Source organism: Leucopleurus acutus, assembly GCF_964270905.1.
Source record: "Leucopleurus acutus genome assembly, chromosome: 1".
Lineage (NCBI taxonomy): Eukaryota > Metazoa > Chordata > Mammalia > Artiodactyla > Delphinidae > Leucopleurus > Leucopleurus acutus.
In genome coordinates, this window is record NC_139142.1 from 183,793,287 (window position 1) to 183,813,958 (window position 20,672).

General features: G+C 39.9%; 1 protein-coding gene across 2 annotated transcripts in view; it reads right to left on the minus strand.

Annotated features, from left to right (window-relative positions):
• UPF2 (UPF2 regulator of nonsense mediated mRNA decay) overlaps positions 1-13,232 on the minus strand; it is a gene marked incomplete at its 3' end in the record, with an annotated part of 99,020 nt that extends 85,788 nt beyond the window's left edge. For both annotated transcript variants that reach the window (XM_082852415.1, XM_082852416.1), the window contains exons 1-3: positions 13,173-13,232; positions 7,893-8,269; positions 4,650-5,429 (exon numbers count right to left, since the gene is read on the minus strand). In XM_082852415.1, coding sequence (XP_082708541.1) covers positions 4,650-5,429; positions 7,893-8,251 — 1,139 coding nt within the window. In that variant the 5' untranslated portion in view covers positions 8,252-8,269; positions 13,173-13,232. The remainder of the gene's footprint in view (positions 1-4,649; positions 5,430-7,892; positions 8,270-13,172) is intronic.
• Between the last annotated feature and the right edge of the window lie 7,440 nt (positions 13,233-20,672).

The following is a 20,672-nucleotide window of genomic DNA, read 5'->3' on the forward strand; positions in this document are numbered from 1 at the left end:
AGGGCGGGTGATGAATTGGGAGACTGGGATTGACATATATACATTAATATGTATAAAATGGATAACTAATAAGAACCTGCTGTATAAAAAAATAAAATAAAATTCAAAAAAAAAAAAGAAACCTCCCTGGTTTTATTAACACGGGAAAAGCCTACATTCTACCTACATTTTTCTTCCTTACTAAACTTTAAATCATTTACTGCTGTTGGACAGAGCATGCAATCATGAAGGTCATAATTCACCAGTACTGAAAAGAGAAACATACCCCCACTCCCACCAATTAATAAGGAAAAAAAAAGAAATTAAGAAACTTGAGAATTATTCAAGCAAGAATTCTGACTTAATATCTGAATTCATGATTTCACTATACTGCTAGAAATGAACTGTTACACAATTAACATCAAGTTACATCTAATAAAATTAAATCATTTATTTACCCGATTTTTATTAAATGCCAAAAAAATACTAGATTATGTTACCTTAATGAGAATAATATCTCAAAGTACAAAGCATTTCAAGTATAAAGAGCACTGAACATAAAAAAAAAAAAACTTAGCAAGAAGTAAAGCTATTAATTCTAAATTGGCAAATATTACTAAATGATCTTTTAAATGTGTAAATATTAATTCCCCAGATCAATCACTTAACCAAATGCATTTTAAAAATAAGATTTGTACTTAAAGTATGAAAAGCTTATAAATTCAAATTTATTAGAATTCACCCAACGCTAGGGTCAATTGTATTGCTAGCTGACAACTGTAAATCCCTCAGGGGGCTAGAAACAGAAGTAGCTATCTAAAATCTATCAGCCGAGATAACAGCTGAGATTCGATAGGTCTTATTCAGTCACCGTCTTCATTCATTCATTACAGTGTTTTTAAGAAAACACCAGAGATTTTATTACTCTATTTTTTTTAATTGGTTAAATCAATTTTTAAGTAAAGACTTTAATGAGTACAGACTAACACTTCACAACCCCTAAGCACAGTGCCATCTCCCAAGTTAATTAAAATGACCAAGAGCATTTATAATCCATAGACTGAAAATATAGTCACTTTTTTAAATCATTATGAGTTATTGAATAAAGGCTTAAAGTATTTCAACTATGTACGAGCATTAAATACTCACTAGCTTGGCACTTAGATTTCTAGCATTATCATGCCTAAGAGAAACCTTACTGGGAAAAAACGATTGCCTATGATTTATTCCTATGATACAGAAAAACTTCAAAACACCTACTGGACAATGATTGGGAGCGAGAAGCTTTTGGAAACTGGTCATTTTAACTGTAACGTACCCTCTTAGAAGTAAGAAGACTAACATTAGGCCAAGTAGGGACTCTGCACTAACCAATTCCTCATGTCTTCTTTGCTCAGTCAGGCATTTAAATCCTCACTACAGAGGCTGCTCAAGTTGAAGCTATCCTAAGGCATGAGTGACTTATTAAGCTATATGCCAATTATTTTCTACATTGTGATTAAGATTCTCACATTCCCCCAAATTACTGCATCTAATTGGACAGTCCCTGTGATAAAATAACTGCTACCATGCTAAGGTCAATTTACACTTAGTAAATAACCTCCTCTAATAACCAACCATAGTTAATAGTTCTGTATTAAAATGAGTAAGTTTCTAGGAAAAGGCCATAAAGCTGTGCTCTCAACACAAGATCCTGTTCAAAATTTTCTTGCGTGACTTTAATAACAAAAAAAAAGGTCTCCTTATCTAATCTAAATGTGACCAATGCATAAGTACAATTAATAATATACACATCATTGGGACTTCCCTGGAGATCCAGTGGTTAGAACTCAGTGCTTTCACTGCCGTGGCCTGGGTTCAATTCCTTGTTGGGGAACTAAGATCCCACAAGCTGCGCAGTGCAGCAAACACACACACACACACATCATCATCATCGATTATCATTAGGCTAACATAATATGCCAAAAGTATCTAAATAAAGTTTCAAAGAGGTAAGTCTGTATTAGGTATAAAAAAATTATTTCACTAGTTCGAGGTGAAGAACTGGCTGGGCAGCAGTTCCTCTGAGAAATTAGTCTTTAGGTGTAACAAAAAGTCAAGACTGACAAGGCAGCTATAAAAACTAATGGAATTGTAGGTCACAAGCAGATAAGAAGGCATCCAAAACAAACGTCCTAAGGATAGTGAAGTGTCTGGAAATCATGTAGCATACTAAGGGAACCAGAGGTATTTAGCCTGGAGAAGATGAAAGGGAAACATCTTGGCAGTCTGCAAATATTTGAGACATCCTGGTGTAAAAGAAGAGACATGTCACATGCCAGTGCTTCTCAAACTATCTGCCATAAAGGAATAATTTTCTTTCCAATCACAGCACAGCTATAAAACACAGTGACAATATCATGGCAATGGAGAATTGCTATCAAAATGTCTAAATGGTTAGTCTCAGTTTCTCAGCTTAATTCATGGTGAACAGGTAAACAGTTCATGGACCCCCACTTTGAGTAGCTTTATTCCATCTGTATCAGAAAAAAGAAGTAAATCAAAGGGAACCATTACATGGGGCGTTAAACATCAGCTTGAATTCCTAGCAAATAGGTATGTCCAACAGTGGAATGGCTCAGAGCACTGAGCTCGAGAAGTTTTCAGAAGGATAATTTATGTCAGATAATCTATAAAATGGATTCCATTTTGCATTGGAAGGATGACCAGATTAAATCATTACAGACTCTCTACCCTATAAGCTTCTGTGAGGCCAATCAAAAACACACACACAAAACCCTTAAAGTAGCCAATAAAAAGTAATCAAAACATACTTTCAAAATCAGCTGTGATGTATTAGGTAGGACACACGAGAAATGGAAAAAGAGTAGAAAACTTGGGGGAAAAAAGAAAGAAAAAAAAACAAAAAACTTTGGGGCTTCCCTGGTGGCGCTGTGGTTCAAATCCGCCTGCCAATGCAGGGGACAAAGGTTCGATCCCGGGTCCAAGAAGATCCCATGTGCCGCGGTGCAACTAAGCCCATGCTCCACAACTACTGAACCTGCACTCTAGAGCCCGCGTGCCACAACTACTGAGCCCATGTGCCACAACTACTGAAGCCCACGTGCCTAGAGTCTGTGCTCCACAACAAGAGAAGCCATGGCAATGAGAAGACCGCGCAATGCAACTAAGAGTAGCCCCCACTCGCCGCAACTAGAAAAAGCCGCAGCCAAAAATAAAATAAATAAATTTTAAAAAAGAAACGGGGCTTCCCTGGTGGCGCAGTGGTTGAGAGTCCGCCTGCCGATGCAGGGGACACGGATTCGTGCCCCCGTCCGGAAAGATCCCACAGGCCGCGGAGCGGCTGGGCCCGTGAGCCATGGCCGCTGAGCCTGCGCATCCGGAGCCTGTGCTCCGCAACGGGGGAGGCCACAACAGTGAGAGGCCCAAGTACCGCAAAAAAAAAAAAGAGAAGTCACCACAATGAGAAGCCCGTGCACCGCAACAAAGAGTAGCCCCTGCTCGCCGCCATTAGAGAAAGCCCGTGCACAACAACGAAGACCCAACACAGCCATAAATAAATAAATTAATTAATTAATTATTTTAAAAAAACAGCCCTTGCTATTCAAAAGCAAAAAAACGAGGATGCTTTTTTTTAAGAAACATTAAGGAGCACCGCTGCCATCTTAAATGCTCACCTCTTAGTGATCTTCAGCCACCAAGGATTTTTCCGTATAGTCTCTGCACCTATCTTACCCCTGACCTAACTGAACTACCGGCATACACTATTGCAGTCTTTTCTGGTTGAGTCAATCACCTTCCAGTGGTAACTACTTAAACCAGTCAGTCCTCTCCAACTACAGGCTTATAGGAATAAGTGTTCTCCCCACAACACGCACTTTAAATAGTTATAGAGTATCCAACCAAAGGCTACTGCTGTTGCCTCCTTTCTGTACCCCTTCAGCCCTCCTCCAAATCCAACCCTCCATAAAGTTGACCTAATACCCACCAACTGCACCTACTTCTAGCTTGTTGATGCCTTCTAGGTGCAGATGCTACACAGTAGTCTACAGTATCTTGTAACTGTCAAAGGTGGCCTAAATCAGGCACACACATTCCTTTAGAATTTTGAATGGATGTCCCCAGGAGAAAGACTCCCATAAATGCATAGTTGCACTTGAAGAATTTTTTCACAGCTACTTTGGTACACTATTTTTCAAATTTCTAATCTAAAGTATCACTGATAATGAATGACTTGTTTTCTTAAAAAGCGAGTATCAACAGTGACATCAATAAACTTAAAATACAAAACAATGAAAGCAAACCTGTTATAGAGAGGGAACACCGAAACACACAGAAAAATAGCAGATAAGTTAAAGTGACAGAAAAAGAAAACTTATCCCTCAACATTAAGGAGTTTTTTAAATCACAGGAAGAAAACAGATCCACAAAGTAAAAATCACCACATACTTGCCGGATTTCTTTCAAAATCAGAAACAAAAATCTATTGAAGACTCACATTTAAACATGAGTACTTAGATTGTTACACTGTGAAATTTTCCTGGAATGTTAAGAAATCACCTGCAATGAGCCCTTTTCCAAAAGTTCTTTCAGTGGCATGAAGACTTTAAAATTTTTTAAGTATGAGCTCCAAAATAAATTCTCATTTCTGAGAAACATTTGAAAATCACCTGTTTTGTCTCTCAGTATTCTGTAGCTCCCTGTGGTCCCTTTTCAGGTGTTTGGTCAAAGACGTAAAGTATTCTTTTAAAAGATTCTGGAAAGGTTGCTGTTTCTCTGGACTAATTATCTCACTAGGAGGAAAACTCAAATTAAACTTCTCTGCAGCACTCTTTACTTTCCTTGGTACAAGTCCAGCAATATCATCTCCACAATGTCGACAAAAACTAATCACCACAGAAACATGGGTATGGGATTCCCGATCAGCATTAATAATATTTTTTAGCTGTTCATAGATTACGGAAAGACCTTCCTTGTCAGTGAAAATCCCAACTATTGTCAATTCTGCAATGAAACGCAAATCAGTTCTTAACTTGGTAATGTTAGGTGTTTTCTCTTCTTTCCTTGCTTCAAAATGTTTTTTCCAAACCTGAAGAAGTGATGGGGCAAAGTCGGCGTAACGCTGGTGAAAGAGAGAGCATAAGTGCACAGCACAATTCACATCAGATATTTTTAGCTTTGCTTCCACAATAGAAGCTACAGCCTCTGCAATGTACTTGCTTAAATTTAGGCCATTAAAATCATGGGACAAGGAGTCTCTCTGTTGTTCCGTAATAGTTTTTAGTTTCTTGACAAAAGCGGTATTTTTCTTCAAACTTGAGTCTAGTCGGCTAAAGAAATTTTCCTCTGGTCGGTTGTCTGGAGCATTTTGGTTTCTGCTGCGAAGTTCCTTCCTTAACTGATGTCGTTCCCAAGCCTCCTGATGAAGCTGAAGGGATTCCTCTTTCTCTCTATATAAAAAAACAAACAAACACGTAAGTAAAATACCCTGTATATTTTGAAGCATCACTGATGAATCCTATAAGAGTGAAAGCCAATGAAAAGGTGATCAGAAAAGCAACAGAATCCAAGAGGAACAAAAGATGCAAGAGGCCCTTTCACTACTAAAGACATCTGATTAATGACTTAAGATAATGAGAACCCATTCTACTGATAACACCAAAAGTGGCAGAGCGGAGGATTCTGAATAACTAGATTAAAAATCATTTTGCCAACTGGCAAGCTAAATGGATAAAACACTTTTATTTGTCAACTCTAACTCAATAAAGCTGAAAAAAAAAATAAATGGATAAAACACATGATGCTTAATATGAAAAAACAAAGTAATACGTTTGAGAAAGATAACCTAAAACAAATAAAAGCACTGGGAAAACAGAAAAACAAAAAATGTCCACAAAGAATATTTTAATTAAAGAATAAACATTATAAAAGAATGCATTAAAATGTTTTGAAATGTTACGTACCATTTCTCCATACTTCAACATTAAACAAACCTTTATTAATAAAAGTACTTGCTAGGTTTAGGTCTTAAAATTCAAGTGTAATTAAGAAAGCTTGTATAGGAACCAGAAGAACTATAGGATAAAAGCACTTTAATAAAAGGTTAACAGACTCAGTGTATCCTGAAAAGAATAATTAAAAACAAATCTACCTATGTTTCCACTAAAAAGATGGGACATGTTTAAACTGTAGAAGCAGTAAAATAACTTGGGCAGGAGTGGGAGAGTGGAGACGATCTGACTTTGAGGTTTCTGAGATAGCAAAATATGTAGCTTTAAAATATAAATTTCTAATAAAATAGATTTTCATCTTTCTGAGATAACCATCCCTGAGCTACCCTATAATTCTATGATTTTTCCACTAACAGCCACAATATGCTAACAGAGAGTTGCATCTACCACTGGGAACAGGGACATGTGAGTATCTCTTGGAAGCCTCCCAGCCACACAGAAACGCAAGATTAGCAGTGAGAGTACACGTTAAGAAAGCATAACTCATTACGTGTATGCACTCAAGAACTCCATTACCATCTTTATTAGAAACACTTTGATATATAATTAATATATATACATACATACACACACACACACACACACTTAAGGTATTTATTTATATTTATAAATTTACAGGTGAAATAATGTGATGCTTTAAAATACTCTAAAGGAAAAAAATGTCAATTGTTGATGCTGCGTAGATGGGGAGGGGTGGTAGATCATTTCATTCTACTTTTTGCACCCTTGAATTTTTCCCAGTAAGAAGTTGGGGTTTTGGTTGCTGTTGTTTTTTTTAAGCTCTTTGTATAGGAGGGGTGAGAGAACAAAACTTACAGTGAAATTAAACATCCTTGTGAATTGTTTTTTTAAAACTAAAATAGAAAATAAGCAAGAAACTCTCAAGAATCATGGTTCTGAATATTCCAAAACAGGTCACTACTACTGCTTTTCAGACCCAAGGCTCCAGTTCCTCATTAAAAACAGAGGTACAAAAGAGCTTTGGTAAGAAAGTAGGTAGCTGAGCTGTTCTAGAGATTCATGAAAATTCATGTTTGCAAACAGCTTTTTAAATTATATATATGAAGGGAGGAGCTCATGCACCATTCAACAACTGTCATTTCTGCTACATCCTGGTAGTCTTCCCAGGAGGACTACCTCGTTTTTCACCAGTTCATTATATCACTTGCACAGATTTACATGGTTAAAAATAGATTTAGATAAGAATGGGAGGCATTATGGAATTGTACTTAAGGACAAAAGTTTTAAAGTCAGCCCAGCATAGGTTCAAATCCCAGCTGTTCTACTACTTACTGTGACCTTAGGCAAGTCATTTCACCTCTTGAAGCTTCATTTTATTAATCCGTAAAACGAGGATCACAGAGCTTACTTCATTAGACTGCCTTGGAGACATGTACTGATACAATCGTAGTGCCTGGCATATAATAAGAACTCAACAAATAGCAGTCATTTAGAACTAAAGATTTTCGGGAATTCCCTGGCAACCCAGTGGTTAGGGCTTGGCACTGTCACTGCCAGGAGCCAGGCTGGATCCCTGGTCAGGGAACTAAGATCCTGCAAGCCGCATGGCACGGCCAAAAAGAAAAAAACAAACTAAAGATTTTCAACTTTGAAAGATGGCATAAGGTACCATGAAAAAAAGCTTTCTTAAAAAACAAAAACAGCCCAGATTGCCCCACACCTCAAAAAACACTTATTAAAGATTACTATTATTTAATTTAAAGAATGAAAGCACTGTAAGCATGCCGCTCGTCAGTAAAACTAACAGAACAAGTAAATTAAGATACTCCCAACTCTCAAGAAACTGCACCCTGGAAGTTTTATTTCAAATAATCACTGTTTTTCCAAAACATTCCAATCTTCCCATTCCTGCACATCAATAGTCAGAATAAACGTTCTTACTTCAACTGGGCAGCCTCTTCTTCCTGCTGACGTTTTGCCTGCTCTTCTTGCTTCTTTCTCTCTTCTTCATGTTTCTTTTTTTCTTCTTCCTCTTTTTTCTTTAATTCTTCCTCTGCCTTCACCTTTTCTTCTTCTTTTTTCTTGCGTTCCTTGTCTTCTTTTTTTCTCTTATCTTCTTCCAGTTTCTTCTTCTTATCTTCAGGGACCTTAATAACCTCCTTCTTGGCGGTAAGCTTGATCTCCTCTTTTGGTTTCTCCCTGCTGCTCACTGGCCGCCTTTCACTGCAGTCTTTTTCCTTGCTGTTTAGTAAAGATTCTTTTTCTTCCATAGTTGCTGGCTTTTTACGCTCAGCTGGCATTATGTTACCCAGGACAATCTGTAAGAGTAAAAGAATGTCAGCATTGTAGACGCAGTGACGTTTTTTAGTGACGTGACACTATTTTGTTAAGCAGAACATATTAATGCAACTTGGCAATTGTGAGAGATTAAATAAAATGCATGCAAAACGAATACTATTTCAGTGATAAAATTCCATATTCTATCATTATTAGTTATGCCTATGTCTAAGTATTTTTTTTTCTTTTTACTTTTTATTAAGGAAATAAACACAAACAGAAGTGGAGAGCACAATATAAGGAACTCCATGTAACCATTCCCTAGATTCAACCACTGTCAACTTCAGAACAACATATTTAATAATAAATACTTCAGTATGTAACTGAGAACATTCTGAATCAGTTTTACACCCCCCATTTCACAGCCATTAAGAAATGCTGGTGACACTACTTCATACAATATTCAATACAAGTATCTAAGTGGGAGCATAAATGAGCTCTTGCCTCCTATGAAGACTCATAAATTTCACCTCATTGCTCTAACCTTATCGAACTTTCAAATACAAAAACTGTTAACTATCCCAAACTAGACTAGACCTTTCATCTCTTTATTAGTATTAGTCAAAATTAGTTTATAAATAAACATAATAATGATTATAAAAAAACTGTATATTCTCTTCTACATCGGCCAATACAAGGGCCACCAGCCCAGGGTTTCTCAGCCTCAGGACATCTTGGGCAAGACAATTCTCTGGATGGGAGGAGGGAGACGCTATTCTGTGCACTGCACAAAGTTTAAACGCAGCATCCCTGCCTTCTATCCAGTAGATGCCAGTAGTATCTCCCCAGTTTTAAAAACCAAAAATTACTCTGGACATCACCAAATGTCCCCTGGGAGGAAAATCACCACCAGTTGAAAACCACTGCACTAGCCACATGTGGCTACTTACATTGTAAATTAATTAAAATTAAACAGAATTTGAAATTCAGTTCTCCAGTCACTATCCATATTTCAAGTGCTCAACTCTACATGTGGCTAGTGGGTACAGACAGTGCAGATACAGAACATTTTCATCATCACAGAAGATTCTTTTGGAGAGCACTGGTCTATAGTACAGGTTCCATACAGTTAACTGTAAACAAACTCTGGAACAAAAAATGTATTCCCCAGCAAAATTCATGATTTTCTTTTCTAAAAATACATCTCTACTTAGAACTTAATGTCCTCATATAATTTCTTTTATGGACAGTACTTTATGTTTTAATTCCTAAATCATCTGAAAGTTGTACCCAAGATAATCAAAATACTTTCCATTTAGGAAGTATAGAATGACTTTACCTAGTTTTTTTTTTTTACAAGCTAAAGACAAACACAGTACTCTTTAAGTATTTTCAAATATAGGTTTTAAATTACATCAATAAAAACTAGGTTAGCAAAGAAAACATTTGCAATAATATTTTATATACACAAAGCATTTATTTCAGCCCTCTAATAAAATATTACCACAGAAAGACAATCTAAGCCAACAGAAGCACTTTCAGTAATTTTTGGAGGCACATGCCATAGTCTGTACCTTCTCTCAGCCACCTCTTCCTTTCCCTTTTTCTGTTTTTACTCTTATTCTCCTCCACTTCCATGTTCTATGCATTTTTTTGGACAATGACACCCAAAGGCTTTAGTTAACACCATTGGTAGAACTTGAACCAAAAAAGGCTGTTAATCCTGTTCAAACAATCATTAAAAATATATAAGAGCATAACTACATATTTACGTGGTAAGATACTGTTAGTATTTATATTATCTGGGAAGTGTAGTTATCAATTTCTCATGCAGATTCAATTAAATAACCACCTTTGCCGCAAAGCAAGCAAACTTTCAAAAGATTGAATACTAATAGCTACTACTCACTGGTACCAGAGTAAACATCTTACATACATTATCTCATTTGATACTAAAATCTTTATGAGGTAGGTATTACTTTCCCTATTTTATAAATGAGTAAATGGAGACCTGACCAGGTAACCTGACCAAGGCCGCCACAGCTAGTGACATAACTGGAATCTGAACTCATACTCTTAACTCAAGTTATGAAGAACCTTTAGAATATGAAACTGTCAGCTGGAAAACTTGACAACAGATACTGACTACAACAAATCAGAATTACGTATCTCAGAGTAGAAAGAGTCCCTGATAATGGCTATGCAGTTTTCACATGATGTTTCAACTTCTGGCATATTCTCTGCTAAAATATATGGGGACAGGTAATTCCTAGGTAACAAGATAATCTTACTTAGGAATATTTGTAATTCTATGCAAAAAATAATAATAATGATTATACAGAATTTGTATTTTGTTGTGAAGCAGCAACAAGCAACATTTCAGCTGATACGAGGAAGTGTAGTTCTCAGGATATAAAAAAGAATGGCATCAAATTTTATAATTAATATCTCATCTATGAAGATGAAATTAGATATTAAGTTCTGTTAAAACATTAAGAAATTCACTCAGAATCTGACAAATTCATAAAGGATCATCATTTATTAGCACAAGAGTCTCCCAGACTTTTGTGACTCTCCACAGTACTCAATTATTCAATAGATTTTTAAGTGCCTTCTACATCAAACTGTAGTAGTCATTCATGAATAAAATTCTGCTCTAAAGCATGGCAAAACAGATTCTCAGTAAGACCCTTAAGTCTTGGGAGTGGTATCTCCTTTGAATCATTTCATCCCTGTATCACAAACATATACCCAAAGTACACTTGGAACTAAATTTCAGTGAACAAAAAATACGATGGAAACCTAAAGGTTCATGTAAAGGCAGCAATGCAATATGTGAAAGTAATATGAGCTTTAAAGTCAGTCAGACTTTTAAGTTTGTGTCCCAACTCTGCAAACTGCTAGCTATGGCAACTGGGCAATGTAACTTCTCTGAGTCTATTCATCAATAAAATGGAACTATTGCTACCTCTCTGGAATTACAAACTTCTTACATTTCTAAACCAGTAGCAGCATGAGGGAGGCATTCAACAAATGTTTATTCTCTTTCACAGAGAACACTGAAAAGTTCATCCTAAAATGAGAGATTTTTCAAGTTAGGAGTACTAGATTTTACCTCCTCCAATTCTCAATCTTTACGTTGAGTGACCTGCCTTAGATTACACAACTAGTTTAGTGGCTGGGTTGAAACTCTGTGTCCAGTGCTCTTTTCCACTATACGCCCTGACTCTAAGATTTAGAAAGACAAATAAAAGATACGAACAACATGATTCAGATCAGTATGCATTTGTACCACATCAAGTTTCAAAAACTGAACTGTGTTAAATTATATTTAATGAAACGCTCGAATTTCTTTAAATTATTTTAATAAACTCATGCTTTAATAAACACCTATTTTACCTAAAATGTTTCACAAATTTTTCAAATAAAAACTAAAACTTTTAAATAGATTCTATCTCAAAATAAGGTAAAAATTAGTGACCTTTTAATTGGATATGATTAGCTCTTACAAGCTATTTTACTGAGTATAATTACATTCACACAGTCCTTAAAAGGAAGCCATGCTTTAAAACCACCTTCCTAGCTCCCAAAATAGTGTCTTGGCCTTTGGGCTGTATATTTTGCTTGGTTTTCTAAATATACTCTGAACTTCCAGAAGAAAAGTAAAAACTACTTTACTGGCAAAACAGGTACTAGCAATGGCGTGTACGGGGAGAGTGCAGAGAAAGGGGTGTTTCCCTTTCAAAGATATTCCTTCGCAAACTACCATATGGACGATGTATGAAATCACAAAGAGACTGCTCTGAAAATACTCCAGAGTAAAAGAATGCTGTTTTTTCTTTTCATTCTCGGTTATTCATTCAAAATGTTCTAAGGGCAGAACCGCACAGGGGCATTACCTCCCAGTCTTCAACTTTAAAGAACGTCCTCAGTATAAAGGACTCTTTCAAAGCTTTTACAAATTTCACCAGAGTTCAAAAACGATTTTCTCGAGGAGTTGTACAGTCCTCATGAACAACGCAACAACTCTGCTAAAGGAGCAAAGCGAGTAATAGTTTTCCTCAGGTCTGAGGCATCACTGCGTACAAGCCCCAAGGGAGCAACAGAACTGACGGTTCGGTCCAGAGTGTCCCCTCAAGCCTGAAAGCTGGCTCTGCTTGGCCAACCTGGAGACCAAATACCCCACGATCGTCCGGTTACTTCAACAGGGCCAACAAGAGAAGACCAGGAGGCCCGGCATGAAGGCAAAGTGAGGAATCACCAGCCCACGGGACTAAAAAACAAAGTACACCCACTAATGCCTGCCCCAATACACCCAAACCCCTTCCCCTACACCCTCGACTCCCACAACCCCCTGCTCTTGCTCCACACGCCTCTGCCCGACACGCTTCCCCACCACAGCTCCCCTTCCCACGCGGGTCCACGGTCACCTTAGCGCACCATCCCTGCCCCAACCCGAACTTCGCACCCCACACTCCCTCACCGACGGAGCCCGACACACTCCGGCCGGTCTCCCCGCTCCACATCCTCCCACACACGCACCCTCCCCACTTCCTCGCCCTCGCTTCCCTCCCGGCTCCCCGAGCGCTTTCCCCAACCTCCCCTCGCTCTCCTCCACACCCCCAAACGGCTGCAGCCCGTCACGGCGGGCTCCCCGCCTCCGGCCCCGAGGCCCGGCCCGGGCATGTGGGGCAGGCACCCCCTCAACCGCACCTCCTGCCTGCCCCGGGCCAGGGGCTTCCGCGTTGATGGGAGCCTCCGGAGGAGAGGGGTGTGAGGACGACGCCGGACCCGCGGTCCGGCTCCTGCTCGCCACCCCCGGAGCGCTGGGGTGCGGAGGCGCCTCTTGGGTCCCCCAAGGAGTACGAGTCCAGGCCGGTGCCCCCCAGCCCCGCTTCCTCCCGATCGTTGGAGCGGAGGGGAAGGAGGTTCCCCGGGACTCACCTCGAGCCTGTTGTCAACATTAGCCCCGGGTTTCCCAGCACCAACTCCAGCGCTCGGGCTCTCCCCTCCCCTCCCCCAACCTAGCTCGCAGCCGAGGGCCCGCCTTCCCTCAGCTCCCCCTCCTCCCTCCGCCCGCCGGCCCTCCCGCCCGCCACTCACCAGCGCGGCCGGGCTGCGAGTGGGGGCGGGGCGGAGGGAGGTGGAAAGGAAGCAGCTTTCCGTGCGATTGCCAGATCGAAAACAGCCCGGTGCTTCCTTCCGCCGGCATCCCCACGCGCTTAGCTTAGCTCCGGGGTGGAGGATCGCGAGTAAATACTCAGAAAGGTGCCACACACATAGTGACTGCTTCAAATTGCCCTCTCAATGACAGGAGCGAATTTTTCAGACAGGCAGTCCTCAGGGCAGCCACAACCAGCACCTCTGGCCAGGACCTCAAGGGAGGGGAGGAATGTTCCGAGGACCGGAGGCAGGAAGTGGATTGGTCGCCAGGAAAGGGAAAGCGCCTGAATTGGAGGTGCGCAAGCGCAGGCACTGAGGTTGGGGGGGTGGGGAAGGGGAGGAAAGCGAGAAGGGGGCGGGGCGGAGCTAACAGGAGGTGAGAAAGGGTGGTGGCACAGTAAGCGAGTTACGGAGCGCCATTAAGGACAAATTTAGCCACGTGATTCTCATGGGAGTTTCCTGGAGCTAACGTAAGGAAGAGGTCTAAGAAGGGAAAGTTTGATTGGACTAATTCCTGGGGTGAAGTTAAAGATTTAGGAAGTTGAAAACTGGAGAGACTAAAGAATATGGCTGGTGAGGAAGGTACAAAGTGGTAAGGAACGGGTCTAGATTTAAGAAAGTCCCGTGGGGGAATTTCCAGAAGCAGTTTTAGGTGTTCGACCTAAAAGTACCCCAGAGTGAAGAGGAACCAGAGCTTTTCATACAGATCTTAGAAAGTACCCTGTTCTAGCAAGCAACTTCTTAAAATTACAGTGGAATGACCTCCTGGAATTATTGAATGAGATCACCAGCTTAAAAAAATGGCCAGTGTTGCCATTTCTTCTGAAATGTGAGACCAAGTCAACTTTAAAAAATGGCTCAGCTTATCTAAACAACTTATTATCTAAACAACTTATTTTCTTTTAAATTGATGAACTCGTGCATCTGGCCTCCGATTTTTATCAAAACGGTGCTAGGGTTTGCCAACAGAATCTGACTGGGTGTTAAGTACAGGCCGGCTTTGACTGGTCAGGAGCCAAAGGAACAAAGGTGCAGAACTGGTCTTGATTCTTGCTTGATGTGCGGCGCCCCGCCCACAAAATAAGCTACTAGCAACCTCAAATCCTTGACGCAGGTCTAGGTTCACGTGTGTTCAGCTTTTGCCCTTTGCCTCTATTTACTGTTTTTTACTTACCATTTATTCTTTTTTTTTTAATTGTTGAGGTATAATTGATTTACAATGTTATATAAGATTCGGGTGTACAACATAGTGATTCAAAATTTTTAAAGATTGTATTCTATTAATAATTATTACAAAATGTTGGCCGTATTCCCTGTACTGTACAATATATCCTTGTAACTTATTTATTGTACATAGAATTTATACCTCTTAATCCTTTACCCCTACCTTGCCCCTCCCCCTGGCCCCCCTTGCCCTACTGGTAACCACTAGTTTGTTCTCTGTATCTGTGAGTCTGTTTCTCTTTTGTTGTATTCACTAGTTTGTTTTCTTTTTTAGATTCCACATACAAGTGATAACCTACAGTATTTGTCCTTCTCTGTCTGACTTATTTCACTAAGCATAAAGCCCTCCAAGTCCATTGTGTTTTTGCAAAATTTCGTTCTTTTTTATGGCTGAGTAGTATTCCATTGTATGTATATACCACATCTTTCTCCATTCATCCGTTGGTGGCAACCAATTAGGTTGCTTCCACTTACCATTTATTCTTAGCACACAAGTTGTGCTTCCAAACTGACTGTTGATGCGTCCTGTACTTAGAAAAAAAAAACTACCAACAGGCCCATCATTTAAAGGGTAGTGAAAGAGAAAGACAACTACTGCTATTTTGTACCATTGATAAACAACTATGAGAGAAGTATCCGAAAACACCATACTAGCAATAGCCACCAAGTTCTCATCAAAATTTTCTTTTTCTCATTTTGTCTGATTACCTTAAGAAGATTCACCTATGCTGCTGATAAATAAATTCTTCTTCTCAATCCTTTGCCTTTCATTAGGTGTTAAAAAGAAATCAGGGGCTTCCCTGGTGGCGCAGTGGTTGGGAGTCCGCCTGCCAATGCAGGAGACGCGGGTTCGTGCCCCGGTCCGGGAAGATCCCACATGCCGCGGAGTGGCTGGGCCCGTGAACCATGGCCTCTGAGCCTGCGCGTCCGGAGCCTGTGCTCTGCAACGGGAAAGGCCACAACAGTGAGAGGCCCGCGTACCGCAAAAAAAAAAAAAAAAAAAAAGAAATCAGGTGTTAAAAAGAAATCATGTGAATACAGGGATCAAAAAAGGAGAGCATTTTATCAAGCATTTGCTATTTTACATTTGTTATTTTAATAATCACAATAATCCTGTAGGTAAGTGTAGAAACTGAGTCATAGAAATATTAAGTAATTTATTCAAGATCACAAAGCTAGTAAATATATTATCTACTATCATACTGAACACTAACGCCACTAGAGAAAGCCCACATGCAGCAGTGAGGACCCAACGCAGCCAAAAGTAAATAAAATAAATAAATTTATTTTAAAAAATAAACCGAAGTGTATTTAAGCAAGTGTAAGTATAAAGTATATGGAACATGATACTAGTTAGCAAACCATATTGAAATTTCTCATGAAACTGTAAGGTTGAAAATCAGTTTACTAACACTGGCTTCTATTTCACCAAAATAAAAGTGAAGCAATGTGAGGTTACTCTTTTTTTCTTTTAGCTTTTGATAAACATGGTCAGTCAAAAAAGCAAATTAGATCTTATAAAGGGCTTAAAATACTGCATAGCAAATAGTGAAAGTCAAATAAATGAAGTTATAATCAAATGCACAAGATAGACAGTAAACAAAAAACTTAAATAGAATAAATGCTACAAAGGAAATAACAGGGAAAGGACTTCCCTGGTGGTCCAGTGGGTAGGACTCCGTGTTCCCAGTGCAGGGGGCCTCGGTTCAATCCCTGGTCAGGGAACTAGATCATGCATGCAGGCCGCAACTAAGAAGCCCATATGCCAGAACTAAAAATCCCATGTGCTTCAACTAAGACCTGGCATGGCAAAAATAAATAAATAATAAATCAATAAATATTAAAAAAAATAATAGAAATATAATGGTGAGGAACTGGAGAGAGAGAATAAGGTGGCTTCTGTTACAGTGGTCAGGAAAGGCTTCTTTAATGATGCAAAGTTCAGGCTAAAACCTGAAGAATTAGATGATCTGAGTTATCCAAATACAGATATCAATGGGCAGTTGGAGCTCAGAGAAGTGTACTGGCACAGAGATGATAATTTGAGCACCATCAACATAGCTAATATTTAAAGTCATAAGAAAGGGGGAATCCCCTGGTGGTCCAGTGGTTAGGACTCCATGCCTCCACTGCAGGGGCACAGGTTTCATCCTTGGTCAGGGAACTAAGATCTGGCATGCCATGCGGTGTGGCCAGTAAATAAATAAAGTCATAAGAAAGAACGAGATCAAAGAAAATGTAATAAGAGCAGAAGGTCCAGGACAAAGCCCTGAAAAACTTCCAAATATAGAGGTTAGGTCCCTAAAAAGGTGACTGGGTGAGGAGAGAGGAAAGCTGGAGGGTATAGTGTTGTAAAAGCCAAAAAAAGAGATGCTCCAGGAAAGGAAAAGTGGTTAACTGTCTCAAGTGTTACTGAGAGAACAGGTAACATCAAGACAGAAAAGAGCTCACTGGATTGACACCATGGGGCTCAATATTGACTTTGTCGGAGGCAGTTCAGTGAAGTAGGGGGGACGGATTGGAATAGTTCAAGACTAAGCTGGAGATGGAAAAAGTGAAGACAGGTATTTGAGACATTTTATTGTGAAGAGCGATAGAAAACTATAACTGTGGGAGAATGTGAAGTCAGGGAGGATTTTGTTTTTGTATCTTTTATATTGTTTTTGTATTTTTTAACGAAAGGTATAGGGAATGTATACCAATGGGAATGATCCAACAGGGAGGGAAATATTGGGGATGCAAGAGAGAGAAAAAAAAGATAACAAAGGAGCAAAATCTTTGTGATGGAAAGGAATGGTATCCAAAGTACAAGTGGAGGGACTTCCCTGGTGGTCCAGTGGTTAAGATTCCGCACTTCCACTTCCAGGTTTGATCCCAGGTCGGGGAACTAAGGTGTCACGTGGTGAGGCCAGAAATTGTTTTAAAAATAAAGTACAAGTGGAAAGAGTGCCTTTGATAGAAGCAGGGGCATTTCTGCATGATACTAAGAGAAGACAAAGACGATGGATACATGTACAGATAGGCCTGTAGATTTAGGGGGTGGTCCATGAAGGACTTCCTTGACCATCCCATTTTCTCAATGAAATTTGAGGCAGGCTCATCAGCTAAGAGTAGGTTGAGGGAGACATTGTGGGAGGTTTAAAAAGAGGAGAAAATAGTGTTTCAGACCCAAGTTCGTGTGCCTGACACACAGTGAGACCAAACAGAAACGTCAAGTTTGGAGCAGAGGAAGTTTTATCGCAAGGGCTGAGCAAGGAGAACAGGATGCTCCTGCTAAAAAAGTTCAAACTCCCCAATGGTGTTTGGCATAGAGTTTGTTTGTTTTCTTTTTTTGGCCGCACAGAGCAGCTTGTGAGATTTTAGTTCCCTGACCAGCGATGGAAGCCGGGCCCCCAGCAGTGGAAACACGGAGTCCTAACCACTGGACCACCGGGGAGTTCCGTCAGGGAAGAGTTTTTATAGACAAAATTTGGGGGGAGGGCTGCAGGGTGTGTGGCAATCCTCTGACTTGTTGGTGGTGAGGTAACAGGGTGGTGTTCCAGGAATCTGCCTTCTGGTTCCAACCAGCCGTGTTTACACTCAGCCTGAAGTTACCATCCTCCAGCTGGGTGGGGGCCTTAGTTCCTGTAGAACTCAGGTATTTATATCAGGTGGTTGTATATATCCCTTGAGGAGAAACCAGGCCCCTGCCCCTGTGGCTGCACTATCGTTTCTTGACTGCCTTTCCTTTGTTTCTGCATTCCCTTACTCCCTGAATTAGTAACTGTTTGAATCTGCCCTTTGGGACTCGGGGGAAGGTCTAAAAGTCTTTTGTACCTGGGAGGGCCCTGCAAAGTGTGAAAGCAATGGAGATTGCCTGCAGAGCCAGTTGAGGTTTGTGGTCGTGAATTTAAACTAAAACCATCCAGCCTACGTATGCCAATTTCTCCAGAAAAGATGGACAATTAGATTTAATCAGGGTTGTGGCTTTTTTTCTTTTTTCCGTGAGAGTAATGAAAGAGAAAGAGACAGCTACTGGAATTTGGGTGTTTGCAAAAGAATGATTATAAAGAGGGATCTTGGGATCTAAGCTGGGTGCAGAGGGAGGTTAAGGGAGAGGAGGTATGTGCGTCACTGTGGATGAGGTTAACGGATTGACAGGAGTACAGGTTGCAAAGAAAACAGTAACAAAAGAGCTTGGCTTCGGTGAATTAATGGGGACAGACAAGGACATAAGAAAGTGGTTCTGAAGAATTGCGGTAGCAGGAGGCGTAGACAGAAGAAGCAAGCCCAAAGGGGCCAAGGCTCTTGAAAGAACGGAAGAGAACTGGTTTGGAAGCCACAAAGGGAAGCAAGAAACGTGCATCTCTGAAGCCAGACTACATGAGTCCAAATTCTAGGCCCAACATTTACTAGCTATTCGAAATTCACAGCTTTTTATTCTTGAAAATTGTGATAGCGGTACTTTTTTCTAGGGTTTTGTGAACAGTTATTGAGGTGATTTAAATAAAAGCACTTAACACAGTGTTCATAGTTTACGCTCTATAAGTGTTAGCTATTACTAAATCATTTTGGAAACAATAAACACTATCATCTAAATGGCTTTGCAATTTGAGTAAATAGTGCTTCAGTGGCCCTTTCTTTGCCCTCCCACTGGTGTGAAACCAGTGCACCTGGGAGTTTTTACTCCAGCATTACTTATCCTGCTAAGACAGTGAACTCTAAAATGAAGATTTAAAAGAAAGGGGAAAAGTCAAATCACCACGCTGCACATTTTACTTTTCTAACAATTTTGTCAATTATACCTCAGTAAAACTGAGAAAAAACAAAAAGGAGAAAAAAGGAATTGTGTTCTCAGCTATCATAACGAATAATGACAGAGGTTTGTAAATATCACCTCTAATTCTGGTTTCACTTCTATTTGTCCAGCAGAATAACCATTTTCAGTATTCTTTAGGAGAACTAATGGGTAAGTGGTGAGAAAGCTAACCCTTTGTCATCTACTTGATCTCAGTTCTTTAATTCCTTATATTTCTAAGTCTTTGCAGTGGGATAACTGTGATGAAATATACCACATATACTTCAAAACTAAAATGTCCAAAACTGAACTTAATATTGGCCTCCAATCCCATCTACTTCTTTTTCTATTTTTATTCTTTCAGTTAGTGGTGCTAAAGAGGATCAGACAGGCCACCCCCAAAATGTGTCTTCATCATAAGGATTATTTTGAGCGGAAGGCAATTGAGAATCAACAGATGCAGGAAGAGTTCTCTAGGACTCTCTTATCTGCCTAAATGCAAGACATGGATTTCCCTTTGTGAAAGTGTCTACCCCCAACCTCAACCCCAGCATCAAGAAGAAAATGACTCTTATCACCGGAAATGTAGAGACAACATCCAGATGGGTTTGCATAAACAGATCTTACTGAAATAATCCTTATCTTCCATTAGTTCCCCCATATATTTCCTGGTGATGTCCCACAATTTGTCATCCCTTGAAACCCAAGTCCCCTTTCCTTTGTTAGGATGGTACCTAAGCCCCGAGTCTAACTGCTTCTTTGTGTTTCACTTCTTTTCTGCGAACTCTTATGCACATAAATATAAGTGAAAATTGTATGCCTTTTCTCCTGTTAATCAGTCTTTCCTTAATCTGCACACTCCCAATTAAAGAACATAAGAGGATAGAGGAAAAGTTATTCCTCCCCAATCGTTTTTTTTTTTTAATTTTTTTTGATGTGGATCATTTTTTTAGTCTTTATTGAATTTGTTACAATATTGCTTCTGTTTTATGTTTTGTTTTTTTGGCCGTGAGGCATGTGGGATCTTAGCTCCTCGACCAGGGATCAAACCTGCACCCCCTGCACTGGAAGGCAAAGTCTTAACAACTGGACCGCCAGGGAAGTCCCCGCAATAGTTTCTTAGTCCCAACTCACCGTCTCTTATCCAAATGCAATCAGTATGTCTTAAAAAGATCTTGCCTGGGTCCTCCTCTGTATCCCCACTGACATAGCCTTAGTTCAGGCCCACAGCAACTCAAACCCACACCATTGGCAACCATCTCTTCTTCTCCCTAATTGCT